At 35.8% G+C, this 19,496-nt stretch overlaps 2 protein-coding genes across 10 annotated transcripts in view; both read left to right on the top strand.

The window, feature by feature from the left end:
• Positions 1–16,124, top strand: part of HDAC4 (histone deacetylase 4) — an 18,045-nt gene extending 1,921 nt beyond the window's left edge. For 2 of the 9 annotated variants that reach the window (XM_011305490.1, XM_011305496.1), the window contains 12 exons: positions 7,258–7,317; positions 8,320–8,474; positions 8,790–8,894; positions 8,986–9,111; positions 9,187–9,269; positions 9,347–9,456; positions 9,867–10,007; positions 10,567–10,664; positions 10,736–10,876; positions 11,054–11,330; positions 11,487–12,221; positions 12,319–16,124. In XM_011305490.1, the coding sequence (XP_011303792.1) occupies positions 7,258–7,317; positions 8,320–8,474; positions 8,790–8,894; positions 8,986–9,111; positions 9,187–9,269; positions 9,347–9,456; positions 9,867–10,007; positions 10,567–10,664; positions 10,736–10,876; positions 11,054–11,330; positions 11,487–12,221; positions 12,319–13,424 (3,137 nt within the window). In that variant the 3' untranslated portion in view covers positions 13,425–16,124. Of the gene's footprint in view, positions 1–3,567; positions 3,982–5,812; positions 5,899–7,257; positions 7,318–8,319; positions 8,475–8,789; positions 8,895–8,985; positions 9,112–9,186; positions 9,270–9,346; positions 9,457–9,866; positions 10,008–10,566; positions 10,665–10,735; positions 10,877–11,053; positions 11,331–11,486; positions 12,222–12,318 lie in introns of those variants that run through there. The other 7 variants (XM_011305497.1, XM_011305495.1, XM_011305498.1 and 4 more) reach the window with 7 other exon arrangements.
• A 1,140-nt stretch (positions 16,125–17,264) lies between these two features.
• The window catches only part of Culd (CUB and LDLa domain), a 6,645-nt gene continuing 4,413 nt past the window's right edge, over positions 17,265–19,496 (top strand). Inside the window, exons 1-5 of the mRNA XM_011305608.1 lie at positions 17,265–17,460; positions 17,559–17,902; positions 18,431–18,600; positions 18,862–19,073; positions 19,134–19,488. Of these exons, the coding sequence (XP_011303910.1) occupies positions 17,458–17,460; positions 17,559–17,902; positions 18,431–18,600; positions 18,862–19,073; positions 19,134–19,488 (1,084 nt within the window). The 5' untranslated portion in view covers positions 17,265–17,457. The remainder of the gene's footprint in view (positions 17,461–17,558; positions 17,903–18,430; positions 18,601–18,861; positions 19,074–19,133; positions 19,489–19,496) is intronic.

Here is a 19,496-nt window from a genome sequence, read left to right as displayed (position 1 = left end):
TAGTTCCAATAGTTCCAATAGTTCCAATAGTTCCAATAGTTCCAATAGTTCCAATAGTTCCAATAGTTCCAATAGTTCCAATAGTTCCAATAGTTGGAGGAAATGATCTCGAGTCATCATCGACTCATCATCAACTAATTAATAATTCCACTACATTAAATTTTGCTGGAGGTGACAAGATTGATTTATAGCAGCCCTTAATGATTGATATTGAATGATATATTTTTGGAAGCAAGAGTACAACTGAACTTTGGTGTTCCCATGGCAGCATTGACCGCTTCTATTTTTAACCCTCCAACTTGCCTTTTTGTTGTTTTTGCCGCTTTCATTCTCAACTTCCAACTGGATAATCGATACGGAATATCTCTGATTATTACTTTCTCCAATCAGTGGTGAAACTGTTTTATTTCTATGTCTCGGTGCGCACGAAGGAGTGACATGTCTTTTTTTTCAACTATTAGTCCGATTTGTTGGTCAACTCTGGAGTTTTTTTGATTTGAAAGGTCAAGGTTGTGGGTCGATGGTGGATTAACAGACGCAGGCGCTCACAACCGAGTGTTTCATCGGTTTTCAGTCGTTTATTATATATTTTGTCATTTTACAATTTTCAGTTTCATTCATGATAAATTATATCGATCACTTTGGCTCTGCTGCTTTAATCCTCACAGTAAATTCTCACCGAGAGGTTCACTGGGTAGATATATCTGGGGAAATCGTTGGAGTATGGGTGCAAGTGAATTAATAAATTTTGAGAAGTAGTTTAATATTTTATGATATATTCGTTATTAGTACGGGGGGGAAGGGTGTAAGGGGGTGTAAGGAGGTGGAAGTGGATGGAAGTGGGTGAAAGTGGGTAAAAGTGGGTGGAAGTGGGTGGAAGTGGGTGGAAGTGGGTGGAAGTAGGTGACTGGGAATGAGATAGGGTGTGGAACCACTAACCTAGTCCAATGAATGATCATTGATGTTTTTGAAAAGGTCACCTCTAGTTTAGAAAGGAAGGAAAAAAAAGCGTATAGGTAGCAGTTGATCGGAGAGGGATTCGATGGGAGGACTTGAGGGTTATTAATAGATATGGCAACCCTCACTACTCCACTCCTCCCACGAAAATCTTGATCCTATAAATAGTATCCACCCGAACCAAGCTCAGCTTGTTATAGCATTCTACCCACGCCCTTGCCAGTCAGTGGTAGTACAACGCGTGTACAAAGGTGGATAATAATAGATGCCCCATCACACTGGACTTCAAGGGCTTTAAGTTGAGTCTTCAAGTCGATGGACAACCTGTTCTCCTGGACGACTATTATTTCATTACCCTGTGGACCACCAACAAGGTCTTGACAATATTCTACAAATAATTTTTCATTCTTTCAATCACCCCTTTCGTTTTTCGGAGAAAACTTTTTCATTCAGCACCAAATGAAATTGCAGAATGTTCTGCTCCCTTTCAGTTGAAATCGACGGTTTTTTATAAATTATTGGGAACATGACAGTTACGATAATTAGTTGCTCTTGCAGATATTTTGAAATTCAATTTATCACTCCTCGATCGATATTTAAAATAATTATAATACGCAATAACCGACGCGGTAATTTATCCAGTCAACTGGTAGTTAATTTTTATACCGGAAGTGGTTAATGTCCTATTTGTGGAAAGCAACAAATAAAAACGTTCGATGCGATAAGAAATTCAATCGCCGCTATCTTTTCTTATTGAAGAGTACTCCAATATTCCATGGTTAATCTTCCATTTTTTCCATTATTATCTCTGCTGACGCAACCAATGGTTATAAATAAATTGTCCATGATAATATCAGCGATAACGTCTAGAGTTTTAGTGAAATAACTGTTGCGTATTCGGGAAATATTGATGCTCATCGCCGGATACATTCATCCTAAAACGTGAATGCTTCAGGAAATTATGTAACAATTGTTATTGCACGCGTTATAAACTCCCGTGGATATAAATAGAGTAGAATATAAATACACGTAATTGCATGTACCCCAGCATCTGAATATATCACTAGATTGATATTAAGGAGTTATTGTCGATATCTTTTCTCTTGTCAATTGTGTTCTTTACAAATGTCTGGGAAACGATTGATAAAATTAACGATAAAAAATATATTAATTATAAATATAAAATGTATATCAATTTTTATGATTGTTCAATGTTTATTTTGTTATTATTTAAAATTAGAAAAATGGGCATTGAATGATAATTTAAATGGATAACTTTAAAACATTAATTTTTTTTTTCCGTTAATTTTATAAATAATTCTTCAGAATCATTCTATTATATATATTATATATATAATATATTATATGTATATAATGGATATTATATCTATTATATATTATTTAGAATGATTTTATTATTGACAAATAATATGAAAAATTGGAAGATAATTGAAAGGTAAGAATTCCGTTATTTTTACGCTCAACTTACGGCTTTGAATTTTGCATTTATAAATTATAAATCGATACAGATCGATACAATTCAACGGAATTAATCGATAGGTTTGTCATATATTTAATTATAAATGCGTCTGTGTTGATTTCAATTGAAGAATACCGAATTGAATCGAGAGATGGGCAAAAAAAACAGAAGGTGCTGGCTGATGGGTAGGTGAGTTACTAAAAATATTGCTCGTACCTCATATCGAGCGATGAGATAAAAATAGACACATGACGATATGTATCCTGTCGGTGTGGGTTCGAAAATTTCCCTTCGTTGGGAATTGTGTGTTACACTTCCCAATAGTGAATAGCTATGCGATAAATATGTATCATTGCCCGACTAAAACATTCGGTAATTACAAAGCAATGATTACTGCTCCGTCAGTGCAATTGCGGAATTATTCAATTGGAAAATTGCACTCGAAATTTCACCTGAAAAATTCAATTTTTATTGATTTTTCATGGACGAATTATTTGATATTTAATTTAATGTAAAATAAACGAATTCAATAAACCAATTGAATTAATTAATTGGTTAGTTTTTAATCTGTCGGAAAAATTCGAAAAACGCAGGAAAATTATTACAATCCTGCAATTTCGTGGTTAAATAGTAATAAATGCAATAAACAATCTGTCAAGAGACCCATCATCTTCAATAACAATTACACCAATTAAAATAAGAACACGTTCACATTAGATTAAAAATAGAATCAAAATTTCCATAAAAGTCGTAATAAAACAATAATAAAATAAATAAATAATAACAACAAATTATCAAAACGGTACATCTCCTCAGATCTATCCAACAGCAAACAATTTCCTAGACAACTCAACATCCCCAACAGCAACAACAATTACCATAAAAAAATATTTTTAATGTTAAGAACAATTTTCATAAATGTCATATACTTGTGTTATGCATATGGATTAAGAATGGTGGAGTCAGACAAGCATGGACACAACAAAGCCAGAGCAAAAACTATTAATAGACCACCCCCTTGCACCCCCTCAAAAAAAACTTAGTAGAAATTCCACGTGGAGGCGCTGATGACATGAACGCGCGAAAGCATCTCCGAGAAAGAGACGACTCCACACCAGTTATCGGTCATTCTTCCTCACCGACGAATAAACCCGCATTCACTCCACATCAATTATCAATAAACAAAAACACTAAAAAAAAGTGCTGTGCCTAGTTTCTGGTTTTTTATTTTTAAATGGAGGAGACCAATGGAACTTCTACACCAAATGTTTACATCAACTCGTGCCCAACGTTCTACGATAGTTTGAGTTTAAATTGACATTCCCAAATTTACTCAGCATTATTATCGATTTCAGTGTTAAATTGGTTAATTGAGGATTGGTAATTGGTTACTGGATGGCGATGAAAAATGATAATCCTCATGAAACCCATATAAATCAGTGTGTGAGGACTTGAGTAGTCGTAGCTGGTGTCTCCAATCAGTGGATTATCTTTAGATTTAATTAATTAATTACTCGAGTCCAGGGTGGTGATTAGATATTGAGGTAAAATTTAATGAGTTATTAATTTGTCTTGATAATATTTTGATTTTAATTAGCGTGTTGTTTTGGGGGTGGAGTTGTTGATGTTGGTGATGGGGGATAGGTTATGTATTGCCATTTATTTTTGCAGAGTTTATTCCATATTGCAGTGAACACAATGATATTGTTATCGTTCAATCATCATTAAGTCATTATCGTTTCTCGGTTCTTGGAATCAATCGGTCAGTTAAATGCCAACCACCGGAGAGTGGAGGGAGGGTAATGTATAATATTGCATTGTTCACATGCATTTATTGGTAAAAATACATGTGTATTAAACTCGGTGTGAGGTCGATGTTCTCAGGTACATAATAGTTCGAACCCATTGTTGGTGGGTCGTTAAAACACCGCAGGGAGACGTCTATGTCGGAAACACCTGTTGTTGTACATCGTTTATATGTTCTTGTGAAGTTACTTGGCTGTTCAATGTAATTCCCAGATTAAATTTTTCCACTTCAATTCTCTGGGATTATTAATTTTCCAAAGACAAAGCGTTCACTTGCCAAATGTTTAAACGGAATAACGTTTGTTTGAGGAGTTATCACCGAGGTGTTTACTTTTTCCATGTTTTTTTTGGATATTTATGGGAAACTCTGGATTAATCTGACATGAAAAAAATGGCCTTTTAGAGATTTTATCATTATTAAAATTTCTGGGTTTCGGGAATATATCTTCGGGAATATATTTTTGGAATTTTGTAATTATTTTCTAACACCCAAGTGAATTTTTTGAACTTTAACTGAATTGGAGTGGTCTTTCGAGATATTAAATGTCTGAGGAATCAGCTTACGTTCACCAGATTGATTATGCATCTTCATTGTCTTCCGCATTGTGATTGCGAGGAAAACGCAAATGTCTAATACAGCAATACCAGCACTTGTCTAATGAATTTGAAATTAATCCCCTTCGAGATGAAAAATAAACAAGAAAAGGGAGGTCGATGATTTCCAATCCTATTTTATTCCGTACTCATGAAAAATGGTGGAAAAATCGTCAACCTATAAATTACCAATATAAAAAAAAACGATTGTTTGACCTTCTGAGTGTTTTTACGATCAGAACCCACGCGCATTACGTTCTCGGAGGAGTCTGATCCAGTCGAGAACACCAACACAAAATTTCTATATTTAACCCCAACTGATCACTAGGTGCGCCTCTTCTTCGAGGATATATAGAAATCTACCTGGGAAATCCAGGAAACCTTAGCTGCAGTGATAATCAGGACTCAGAGGCTCAACACTTGTCCCTCTATTTCTCTCACTGATTAGCTGCTCATTAAACAAAGTATTTTTCATTCTTCAAGTCCCTGATGAGTTAATGAGTACCCCGAACACCAAATATTTTATTTAAAAAAAAACAAACAGGTGTAAACAAGCAGACAGGGTGGTAAGAGCACACGAGGCTTGATGATAAAAAGGTGCATATAATATTTGTAGAAATTTCATCTATAAATGTCATTCTATACATAGAATTTAACCATCTAATATTAGCAATCGGCCAAACGCCAAAAATATACAATCTCGACAGCCAAAAACTTTCCCCTTTGCTGCACTCGTCTCTGCTCCCTCCAAATACTCATTACAAAGTTGGGTGTGTAAATTTATGAGTATCAGACGTACCAAGGACAATACAGTATAAAATTTAAGACTAGATCATTGGTTTCTTTATTTTTTAATTTTTCACTCTGTTATAATCTGGGTTATTTGTTTTTCAATTAGAGGGACATTTATTCAGCAACTTGAGGTATATACTGCGAGTCAGGATCTACTTCGCTGGTGGATCACAATTTTTATTGAGGCCCAAGCATGATTTTCAAACACGTGGCAGTTTCGAGATGAAAATAAACACGATAGCTTCTAGGCGCTGGTGAACGTATTTTTAGTAAGCACTAATTTAAATCCATAACAAAGAGAGGCGAACTACGAATAACCAGGAATTCGTCAGTTGTCTGTAATGGATTATAATATATAGGCGTTAAGATAAGTTGAGAGTATTTTTCATTAAAGCACCTGGTCTTTTCCGCATTGTATTGGATGAATGAAAATAAAGCTCGAGTTGTCTGGGACTTTGGGCTGTGACACAACTTATTGTTGGGTGTGAAAATTCTCGGTGAACAAGTCGAGGGGAAAAATATTATGACATGGGGTAATACAATGGATTTCTCACACTTCTAGTCTGGATATTTTTTTTTTAATCATGTTTTCAATCAATTTTTACAAAAGGTATTTATAATATATAATTGTTACAAAAATAAAAAGTAGGTAGAAAATTATTAATAGTTTACGTTTTTATTTGAGTTGGATAATCAATATTTTTTTCTATTCATCATTCTTTATTTTAGTTATTCAATTTAATTTTTTTGAGTATTATTCAATTTCGGTAGTGTAAGGATTTATGACGGAAATTATTTCCTCAGAGGAATAAATTACCTAAGTGACGGAAAATTTTCCAGTTTATATGGAAAATTATTCATTTGAATTGTAAAGTTTGTTTAATTTTATTTTATGATTTTGTTACTGGAAAATTGAGGGTTGAATAGAGTGGAGTGGAATCGAATGGAAAAATACCTTCGATATTTCTCTTTGCGAATTATCCTGCGGCGACGGTTCATTGCCCTCATAGAAAATATTTTAGGAGATAGATGAGAATGATTCCATCCCGTGGTATTTTGATCCTCCGAGTAACCCAGTAGATGATTTAATATTGATGTAATTTCATTATAATGCCGACTCCTCTTTTGTCTGTGTTTGTATTTCCCTCCGGAAATATCTTCAGGACGTTCTGCTCCTTTCACCCAAAGTCATCGATTTTTGGTTTTTTTTTTACAAATTATTAATTATTAAATTTCATCATTATTTAATAACTCCCAAAATTTCCTGATCGTGCAATAATTTTCCTACACTTTTCAACAATTCATGAAACTTTAAAAAAAACATGGGGGAATTATCCCACGCTCATGAAATTTAATGAACCATTAAATAATTACAATTAAGTGCGAGAATGTAATATTTTTTTACGTCAATTTCATTAATAATTTGTCAGAAAAATAAAAAAGCTTAAATCTTGATTAAAAGTCATAATCACAGGGACTAGCTTAATATCACAGATTGCACCTGCGATTGTTAACATTCAATTGCTACTAATTAAATAAATATTCCTGGGGAATATTTAGATACATAATAATTTTATTATTACTTACGTAATCACCTGTTTTTACACAATTATTTTAATTTGTTTCAGAAGACCTGGGTTATCGGAACATTGAAATCACGTCAGCTTTTTCCCACCTGCCCCAAAAAGGTAAAATTATTGATTAAAAAAGGGAAATTTTTGTTTCTTAGGGTGAGTTATTTATAGATATTACTGACGAGGGGAGGAATCCTCCCTTTGGCAATTAATCAAGCTTTTCCGAATTTACCCATGATTGCATAATTGACTGCATAACGATTACCACAGCGAATTAATTTATTTCAGAGTAATATTCATTTCAATATTTTATTTTATCTTATTTTATTATATTTTCATTACAATATTTCAATATTTATTTTAATATTAATATATTCATTCAACGATTTGATAAGTAGACAAAAGAAAATGAACATTTGCCTATTTTTTCTGTGGTCTTTTTTTTTGGATTCGATTTGATAAGATAAGAAATTTTTTTTTATTAATGAAATTAAAAAATCTGTAATTGATATAGTGGGAGATGGTTGGATCGTCCTTTTCCTTATTTATCATTCACTTTTCAATGGAAAAACATCGAGGATATTTCAAAAGTGCCTGTGTATCACGCCAACAGATCTTATCACACCAATCAAAATCCAATTTACCAGTAGTACACGGCATATTCGCAAATTTCCGCTCAATTCCCAGTATAATCGATATTATGATGAATCATAATATCTCAGGTGCTGTGAATAGGTATCACCCAACTGCGCACGCGTTATTCCAAAGACTTATTCAATTTTAAAAAGAATTTATTAAAAATTAATAGGATTTTTTATGCAAAATGACTCTCATTCGACAGAATAAAAATAACGTGAATGTCATACAGAATTTTTCTACGATTTCATTGATAAATTGACTAAAAATATTTACATTCAATGAACAATTTACGATTTTTCATGAAAATATCGTAAAATATTGTTGTCTCTGCTGCTACCATTAGCATTTTTTTTTCATTTGTAATTTCGCGCATGTAGGAAAGATAATGAGGGGTAATTAGCGAAACCAGTGAGGTTACGATAATCCATTGAAACAAGTTAACTGTACTTTACTGGTAAACATGTGAAACGTGTTTAGAAATGGCGAGAGATACCCCTGGTTCACCAATGTCTCGACCACGTGACCTTGTGACCAGCGGTGCAACCGCTACCTTAACTTCTGGGGCTTATCATGGCTCAACCAATGATGCGCAAACTCTACATGGACATGCTCTACAGCAGAAAATACTTGAGGTAATGTTACTATAATTAAGGGCATTTATCACTCCACCTATTTCATTTTTTGTATTGTAGACATGTTTTTATTTTAATTGGTAATATCAATTAAAGATCTCCCTAAGATCTCAGAATGACTATCTAAAATGATAAGAGCCTCAATGAAAATTATTTTTAATTGTTAAAAAAATTAATTGATATATTTATGGTTGTTTAAATATTGAAAGATGTTTGTATTGTTGAGTGAAGATGGAGACAATTAATTTGATAGTCAATTAATTGATAACGGAAGGTAGAGAACAGTAACCTTGAGGTATCTGGGTTTGGTTCCAGCTACAGCAGCATCATCAACTTCAACAGCAAATTCTACGACAGCAGTATCAAGCTCAAGAGCGTCAGCTAGCTGAAATGCATGAGCAACAGATGCACCAGTTGAAGGTACATTAATTGTTCGATATACTATTTTAATTGTGGAGAAATATTTGAATTATTCTGATTATTTGAAATATTTGAATTATTCTATGATTAGTTGTGGGAGCAACAGAAGCAACTGGAGGAACAAATGAGGGAAAAAGAGAGACTTGAGGCACTCAGGAAGAAGGACAAGCACGATCACAGTGCCATTGCCTCCACGGAAGTTAAACAGCGGCTTCAGGTACTCAGAAACTAATCTCAAAATCCCCAGCAATTTTTCAGCACAGACTCATGTGAAATTGCTTTTTTTATTTAGAGTTTCCTCGTTAATAAGAAACAGAGAGAAGCTGCAGCCGCTGCTAATGGTGGACTCTCTGGAGCCCCAGGGTACAAGAGCTGGTGTGTAAACCAATAAAAAATTGAAAGCATGAAGATATCGGGAATAACTCCAACAATTAATTTTTTTAAATCCACAGGCTGCAGTCTCAGTCAGAAGCAACGAGTACATCAAATACAACACACCCCTACCGCATGCCCCAAATGCTGCAGGAAAAATTTGGTGATGATTTCCCTTTGAGAAAAACAGGTAATTGAAGTTGTCAAGAATTGCTACTTCATTGTCAGAAATGTTATTTCTCCACGAGTGGATTATTGCCCTCAGCATTTTTTTTTCTGTTTCCTTGTGTCAGTAGAGTTGCCTACTAAAGCATGAAATTGGTGTCGCCACAACTTCCCAATAGTCCATTCAATAAATCGATTTCTTCAATTATAAAAATATTCAAATCGTGAGTACAGCGAGTATACGAATGCAGCGACAAGTTGTGGCGATGCGTTTATGCAGTGTGCGTTTATTTTTAATATCTTCGTGTAGAGCCAAGACGAAGTGCGTATGATGAGATAACGAGTCTTCGTATCGGCTGGACATAAAGAATTTGTATTCGTTTGTATACGTTTTTTTTATCTGGTATGATAACTAACCCCGGCTGAATTGGCCAGCCTCGGAGCCAAACCTGCTCAAGGTACGACTAAAGCAGCGCGTCATCGAGAGGAATATGGCAGCTGCGAGAAATTCACCGCTTACGGCACGACGAAAGGATCGACTACTGTCGCATCTCAAACGGAAATCACTATTAGCAAGTATGTTTCTACCAAGAGTATTCTTCTCCCAGCCAATGCAAGATAATACATTTTTTTTTGTTATGAAAACTTCAACTTCATCCATTATTTTGCTATTTAATCAATCTTGATTAGTCTTTAATCAAGAGAATTTGGAAAAAATTACGAAGAAAAATTCCAATCTGTTCCAGTCATCCAGTATCTTTATTACAATAGGATCGAATGTGCTGTTATTATTTTTAATGATTTAAGTTGCTGTTGTTGTGGATGTGGTTTTGCTGATTTGCTTATTTCCCATTTTGTGCGCAATGAGATTTTGATTATTCCATTAACCCAATCAGGACTGCATGAAATAACTTCAAATTTCTCAGTTATCATTATTATTTTCAGTCATTAAAACATTTTGTTCCGGCATAATCGTTTATTAATTCCGAAATTTATTTATCTACTGGCACTGTACGGATGACGAAGTTGAGATTGTTCTTTAACGAAAGAAAGATAAATTCTTAATTATCAACATGTTATACGTGGATGAGAAATACAGTCGAGCAGAGAAAATTGATGATTGTTTGATGATCAGATTCGGTGAGCAATCCTGAGTCTGGACCCAACTCTCCACCGACTGGTAACAATCCTCAGTCAAGTCCAACTGCTGGAAGCAATACACCAATTCAAGAGGTAAGACGAATCCTGAATCTTCAATTATTGTTAAATATTTATAAATAAAATAAAACCTTTCTGCTCACTAGGAGAATGAAAATACTCAGTACGGAGGTCCATTGACAAGTAGCAGTCAGCAGGGGAGTTTATCCGATCTCTCACTATTCAGCTCACCGTCCATGCCGAATATATCCTTGGGTAGACCACACGTGCAGTCCAATTCATTATCGGTAAATGCCCTAACATAAACAATTAAGAGTTCTGCGCAATAAAAAAAATTACTGAAATACGAGAAAAAGATTTTCTTGCTATTTTACTATTTTTTTATAACTAAATGTATTTTTTATTCTTATTATAATAGATGGAGATATTGAAGTGCGTTGACTGTGTAAAATAAATTCTTTCAGAGTGGAACAAAATTGACACCAGTATCAGAAGCTGAAGTGCGTGCAGCACGTACGGCACGTCTAGGAATGCCTCTGACAGATCAAATGCTACCTGGTACCCTGCCCTTCTACCCATCCCTGACAGTGATAGAGGGTGATTCAGCGTACATTCACAAGCAGATGCAGAGCTTGGAGCAACAGGGCTCACGACAACATCTTGTTTATCACAGTACTCCCATAACCGATACTCAAGTAGCTCACGCCAGACTGCATAAGGCTGGTCACCGGCCTTTAGGTAGTATGTTCACTGAAATTATTTATCTCGACGATGCAACATGTTGTATAATTGCAACTGAAGATATTCCAAATGTTCAAATATCTCCAACTGCATAATGCCTATACATTTGCTGTTAGAATAAATTGGCGTAAATTTCATGAGTTTTTTAATCTCCAGGTAGAACGCAATCAGCACCACTTCCACTGGGTCATCCGATGCTCCAGGGGAGTATAATGGCACCACCGACTCACTACGAGGAATATCTCACCGAGAAACAGCTCCACGAGCAGCAGCAAGCCCATAATTATCTGAAACAACAGATTCGTCAGACTGTTCTCACTAGAGTTGGATCACGCAGTGGTCAGGCTAATCAGCTCGACGAGGCAGCAGAGAGTGAAGAGTCTGAGGTGATTGATTTAACGGGGAAAAAGGAGATGCTGTCTGAGGAGAGTGAGATATCCAAGCAGCAGAAGGATCGGGAACAATTTTTACAGCAGCAGAGGGATCTCATGATGCGTCATACTCTTCAAATAAATGAGACGTCGAGTTACGTGGGGAATCGTGGAGGTGGTGGTAGCGTTGGTGCTGCACACCTGGGTAGACCTTTGTCAAGAGCTTTGTCGAGTCCTCTTGTCCACTTGGGACCTCAGGTAGCCAGTGCTGATGTGTTCACCCATGGATCACCACATCGTCCAACAACTGGTCTTGCGTATGATCCCTTGATGCTTAAGCACGCATGTGTCTGCGGTGAAACTGTGAGGGGACATCCTGAACACGGTGGAAGACTGCAGAGTGTATGGGCAAGACTCTCAGAGACTGGACTACTCCAGAGGTGTGATCGCATAAGGTCTCGTAAAGCTACACTCGAAGAGATTCAGTCATGTCACAGCGAGGCTCACGCACTTCTCTTCGGTAAAATAATTTCTCTGACATGTTTGTTTTTTTTTCATTAAATTGCGGTTTTAAATTAAATTACCAAATTACAGAAGGTACAATTGCTGCATTCCAGGTACAAATCCCCTGAACCGTCAGAAGTTGGATATGTCAAAGCTTTCTCAATTGCCGATCAAGAGTTTTGTTCGACTGCCATGTGGTGGAGTAGGTGTGGATTCGGATACAACGTGGAACGAGCTGCACACAGCCCCAGCAGCTCGAATGGCAGTTGGTTGTGTGGTTGATCTAGCCTTCAAGACAACAATGGGTGATATAAAAAATGGTTTCGCTGTTGTTAGGCCTCCAGGACACCACGCCGAGACCAATCAAGCGATGGGTTTCTGCTTCTTCAATTCCGTCGCTATTGCCGCCAAATTACTCCAACAAAAAATGAATACCAGAAGAATTCTCATCGTCGATTGGGACGTCCACCATGGGAATGGTACCCAGCAGATGTTCTACGACGATCCACGTATTCTCTATCTGTCGATCCACCGACACGACGATGGAAATTTTTTTCCAGGAACTGGTGGATCAACGGAATGCGGTGTTGGTGATGGTCTTGGTTACAATGTGAATATCTCCTGGTCTGGGGGGCTCAATCCGCCGATGGGTGATGCCGAATATCTCGCAGCGTTTCGAACAATTGTCATGCCAATTGGAAAGGAATTCAATCCGGATATTGTCATCGTATCTGCTGGTTTCGATGCTGCTATTGGACATCCAGCACCACTGGGTGGTTACAGAGTGAGTCCAGCGTGTTTTGGGAGAATGACACAGCAACTTCTGGAACTTGCCAATGGACGAGTGGTGCTTGCACTAGAGGGTGGATATGATTTGGCTGCCATTTGTGATTCAGCTCAGGAGTGTGTTCGTGCTTTACTGGGGGACGAGACGTCTCCCATAAAGGAGGAAGAGCTCACCAGAGTGCCATGCCAGAATGCTGTTGATACTCTCCAGAAAACAATAGCCATTCAGATGTCTCACTGGCCATGTGTCAAACTAGCTGCTCACACTGTTGCCACGAGTGCACTGCAAGCTAGTCAAAAGGAGCACGACGAAACTGATACAGTGTCAGCTATGGCTTCCTTGTCCATGCAGCAGCCAAAAAATTTGACAAGCACTCCAGAACATTCCCGGGAAGTTTCTGAGGAGCCCATGGACGAGGACGAGGCCAAATGAATCAGAATTGATTCGAGACTCTCACTGAATCCTGATTGTTACACAGGAGAAAATTATCTACGCACACTCTTCACAACAATGCAACTTGGCTGCATTAGTCGAAAAAATGATCTTATTATTATATAGATATATTCGATGCCCTCCATTTTCGATATGTCGACGGAATTGTGCCGATATTTGTTGCGGCTGGGCCGCACTTTAAAAACGGACATTCGTGAATTTGAAAAAGTGATTTTAATCCCCCCCTACCCCAAACACCAATTGTTTTTGAAAACTTCGAGGATTATATTTGGAAATTTAACAATTGAGATTTTTACCCACTTGTGAAGTGCGATGCTTGAACATATTTTGTCGAGTTGATAATGTTGAAAATGCAGATTGTGATTGACAGACTGCTGGGAGGAACTGCTGATTTGTTTTTATAAATTTTTTCATTCAATATTTTACCACAACGAATATTTTGGGGTAATGATGTAGCATGTAATTTCACGAGGAAATGCACTGTTAATGGATAGATCAACGAAATTTTCTGGTTGTTTTATTTTGATGAATTTTAATTTTGTTTTTGTCCTGATTACGATGTTCTCGTCGAGTATTAATCAGCCTCTCGTTTCCATCAGTTGAAAAATTCAATTCGTGTTTCATATGTTTAACACATTGGATACTCGTCAGATTCTTGACAGTGGCAGTAAATTCGAGTTAGAAAAAAAAAAAACTTTAGATAGGTTTTATCGTTTCTTCTCGTTCTTATATTGTATTGTTGGCGAAGTGCTGGTTACTCGCTTTGAATTTGTCAGATTTATTGTATATGTTCACCACTGAACCTGGGGTTTGGAAAAATTCATTGCCGCTCATTTTGTACGGCGGCTATTATCTGTGCCCTCTTAATGTTGAGGAAGCAAACGCATAATGTTGTGTATGTCGAGTGTGTTTACAGGTCTATCAGCGCCTAATAATTAATTACCCAAGCGAAGTGTTGAAGCAAGATAAAGTGTCTCATCTTAATTACCGAATTATCTCGAAAACCATCGATTGGAGGCGAAAATCATCAAGAATCATTCTCTCAAGCAATTAAATTGTCTACAAAAAAATTCTCTTGATATTTTCCCCTAAAATCAATGGTTTCTCAAATAAATCGAAATTCCCGAATTGAAAATTCGGAGTTATTTCGCTTTAACACTCACTGCTGATTTAAATGCAGTAGACTCCCATTGTAGTCGCATGGGGCTGTAGAGGAAGCGAATTCGGAGGAAGAAATTAAATTTCTTCATACCAAATTCGAATAAGAGAGAAGTTTATTTTTCGGCTTTATTTTGCCGGGAATTTAATTCCTCACCGGGAGAAGTGAATAATTCATTGTTTACGGATTTTAGCCCGGAGGTATTAGAGTGGGGGGGACCCCCCCTCTCCCCCAAATACTAATATACATGTAAAAAAAATTGAGGAGAGGTGTGACTGTAACGAGAGACTATAACGGGATTCTACTGTAATGAGATGAAGATAACGAATGAGATAAAATCAGTTTAATTAGTTCTAATTAATTATTCTGATGTCAATTTTTCTCTGTCCCATCGTTATTCGACTGGGCTGGACAGGCCGATAAACATCCTCAGGATTATTTATCGTAATATACTATCGAAGATATTGCGAGTGTTATGTAAGTGCTGATATTGCAGATTTCGTGATATTTTAATGACAGACAATTTCATCTTCATTTATATATTTGATTATTAGATTGAAAACAATGAGACAATTATGGTCAGACCATAATTCATTGTACTGGATTAATAATTTCCGCATGGAATCATCTTAAGTTTATCCTCCTTGCAAAGGCTGGTGGAATTTTGTGATACGTACTTTGTATAAAAGAAAGCTAAAAAGAAAAAAAAAAATTGGAAAAAAGAAATTTCTAATTGAATTGTTGATATGATATAACGTTAGACCGTCACGTACGACGCGGAGTAAATAAACATGGTAATTGAAATATGAGCATTTATTTTTGTGTCTTGCATTTTACGAAAATACAGATGATATAAATGTTACAAGAAAGGAAGGATTTAAGAGTTTTACAGCCATACGCACGAGGTGTCCCAATTTATATATTCTGGATTAAAAAATGGGGACGCCTAGTGTATGCGAGAGAATATTGAGTGTCCACTGCGATTGCACGAGTTCGATCTGTGAAAATAATTTCGTAATTGTAAATGCGATCGTGGGGAACGAAAGGGCTAGGAGAATTTTATCTTTTTTTTTTTTATAATTTTGAGAATAATATCTTGAGAATAATAATGTGATGTAGTCATTGATGTTGCGTTAGCCAACGGTAGAACAATGAAAGACTATTTTTCAAAAGTGATACAACTAATGTAAATCAATTCTTGTTCTCGAGATATTAAGACAATTTTTTTACGATGAGGTGAATAATCTCTCCTCTTCACTTTTAAAAAGCATTGTATATTGAATATCTCCATTGACATGTATGACCGAAGGAAAAGAATGTTCAATATATATTGTATGTCTAGCCTGAGCGTTTGAGCTGATCAACTGACAGATCAATTGAATAATATATAAAACGTGAATGAAATTTAAAGCGATGTTGAAATGTATTGCCTCTCGATTATATTGCAATATTATCACAACTCACGAACTACCGCAATAGAGATGTTTATATCGGACAAAAAAAAAAATTAATGATAACGAGTTAATAATATATGGATGATTTCTCGCAAGATAAATTTTCTTTTTTTAAATTGTGACATCGGAGTTAAAAAATATCGTCCCAATATGTTCATCACATTAAAATCAACGCAATCACTCGTACTAAATGTGCTGTCAATAAAAAATAGCATTGACAAATGCTAACTGGTCTAGGATAGACTAATAAAATTCAATGGTCTCATGTTTACGCTAAGTCACTAGAAAATTTCAATGGAAGCTTTATCCCTCAAACTGTCTGTACTCAATCATCTATTCCGTTAATCGCCTGCGTTTGCCTAGCATTTGTTCACCGCAAAGTGATAAGACATTTTAAATGAGGGAAAATTATAATTTGTGAAAAATCACTCATATAAATTATCCGGCAACATAAACAACCGTATATCATACATTCTAGGCTGTGTTTTGGGTGTGTCCTAAGGAGCTAGGCCTACGAATCATGATTATTTTATTCGACAAGTGGAAATTCACTTTCGCTGTTTTGTTTTTTTTTTTTTTATGATAAATGTTTGCTGTTATTTCACGGGTGTCAGACACTAATGTGAGATGATTATTCGTGTCGGCGAGAAATTATTGGAGAAGAGCTGATGACATTCCTATATATTTCATAAAAGTACTACATATTATATGGTATCACGATACATACGATTAATTGAATTATAATATAGGGTCTAAAATGGATATGAACATGCTAAATAATACAGTTACGTCTACGTTATGTTGAATATCACTATTATTATTATATTATCATTATTGTGGCAACACATTTTTTATGTATATAAATGTATTTCTTTAACGAACTTGCAATAAAAAAAATATAATCATTGTGTTGGAAATTTTGAATTCTAAATTTAATTCCATGTGCACCATCAATCCATTAAAAATAACAAAATTAATAACAATTAAATTGGAAATGAATTTGCAAGAATTTTTTCATGAACAATTCGTGTTTTAAAAAATCAATAACATAATTATATATATTCTGTAATCATTTAATGAGGAAAGAACGGTAATCAACTAATTCCTTTAATCGATATTTTTATTATAGTTATAAATATACTTGTATTGAGAGACTATTTAATTTGAAAATTGCATATTTTTTTCAATTTTTAAACTATTCTTTAAACAATTTTCACTGGTTTTTCAAACGATTTTGCTGTTGAATAAACGGCACGTGCAGAAGATGCCATAAAAATGTAGCAGTGCATTACAGCAGAGGAAGACGTAATGGCGACACTAATAACATTATGCTGGAGGTCATTGTAGGTTTCCCCCAAAGAGCAGATGAAACTGTTGTCTTCGCCTGAAACCCAGCAAAATGGTATGATTAATCAAAAAAAAAAACGTCATTACTTCCTGGTTCATTGCACTGGAGTTATAATTTCTGAGTGTCATAATTCTCGATTTTTATAATTTAAGATGGAAGAATTCGTGAGGCAAAGTGTCATCGTGACTTGTTGGATCCTGATTGTTGTGAATTGCGATGTTGTGAGGAACGAGGATATCTGTGGTCATCACAATGGACGACGTCTGTACCTGGAACTTGGAGAGCAGGGTCTTCTATATGCCAAGAACACGTCGTACGTCAGGAATTCGGGAAAACTCCAAGGGGAAATGCGACAGTACATGGCAAATAATTCACATGAGCAGTGCAGCCTGGAACTCGTTACATGCCCATCATGTGCCATTGTTGTTACATTCAAGAGCCTGAATTTACCCAACTCTTGCAATGATATGGGAGTTGTCATGGATAGTCCTTGCAGGTGAGAATTACGAGGAGAAAAAATTCCGTGACGAAGTGGTAAAGGTCGACTTGTGTCGGACACTAGTTTTTCAACGATATCTCCGAATCTAAAGGAGATAGCGGATTTTTTGTAATTACATTTATTGTAGATCTAAATTATCGCCACAAAAAATGTTATAATAAAGATCTTGCTATTTCCCTTAGATTATGAGATATTGACGAAAAACTGTTCAATAGTCGAAAGCGATTTATTTTGTTTTGTCACTTCTCTACTGAATTATAATAATTTAATAATTTCCAAATTAAAAATATTGAATTATTAATTTTTTAATCTTAATTATTGATTATCTCGAGAGCTCTAAAGTATAAATATTAAAAAACTTTATTACATTTAAGTTTCCAACAAAACATCTTTTTTCGTAAAATCAATAGTTTTTTTAATCGATCGATATTTATAAGAATGGTAATAATCGATTATCGATTATGGATTATTATGACTTTACTACTGAAATCCCATCGATCATACTCACAATAATTGTAATCGCAGATGTGATTACGTGTGGATATCAGAACCGCCTTACGACGATATATCAGGGACATCTTTTTGCGGCCTTTACACACCCATTGTGTACAGGTCAAGTACGAGAACTGTATCCATTACTTTTCTCCATTCCCAGTCTCACAAAAACGCCTTCGTACTTGAATACGTCGCAGAGAGTGAGTAAATGGCAAAAAGTACCATAAAAGAGTAAAAAAATCAGTAGTAGTCTCCACACCCATGACTATCAGGCGAATATCTCTGGACCTGATGGATATATCGAAATTTTCGATAAGACCATTATTGCAGAGCGTAATGAGACCTGCAAAAAATGTAATAACAAAAATTTCTGTATGTTTAATAGTTTGAGAGATATTACCCCGTTTACCCTTTAGCGGTTAAAAATGATTTTTGTGATGAAGGAAAATGTTTTTCCCTAGGGAATCGAGTGCATTTGAAGGGTTCAGACAGCAAATTATCCAAGAGTAATAATGAAACAATAGGTGGTATCCTCACATCTCCTTTTTTCCCGTCAAGATATCCCAGGGACTTGGGCCTGGAGTACGTTATCACGTGCCCATCTCAATCCCCTTCATGCAGAGTTCGAGTGCTCTTTAGTGACTTTCAATTGGCAACGGTCTCTATAATCGAGGTGAAATGATAATATTATATTCACCTCGTGTACCTATTCCAATGTATTTCCGTATTGCAGTTCTACGATTGGAATGGCCAGAGATTGGATGTCAGCAGTGGAGCCAGATTTCGACCGCCAATAATCGTTAGCTCTGGCCCGTCATTGCTGATAAGATTTTATGCCAATGGAGGCACTGGGCTTGGATACAAAGCCTTTTATTCGTACGTTATTGGCCATTTGTATGAGAATTCAGTTCAACCAATCACCGATTGCGGTGGATATGTCGAAAATCTGGGGGGAACCATCACCATGATGGATATGGTCAATCAAGGGGTCAAAACCTACGATTGCGTCTGGCTCATTCGACCACCAAAGAACTTTCTTCATATGAAGACTCATATGTACATTAAAGTCATCACTTTTGCCAATATGGGTAATTTT

Source organism: Fopius arisanus, unplaced genomic scaffold (assembly GCF_000806365.1).
Source record: "Fopius arisanus strain USDA-PBARC FA_bdor unplaced genomic scaffold, ASM80636v1 scaffold00043, whole genome shotgun sequence".
Lineage (NCBI taxonomy): Eukaryota > Metazoa > Arthropoda > Insecta > Hymenoptera > Braconidae > Fopius > Fopius arisanus.
Note: the sequence above shows the minus strand (reverse complement) of the source record. Positions and strands in the feature narration are given on the sequence as shown.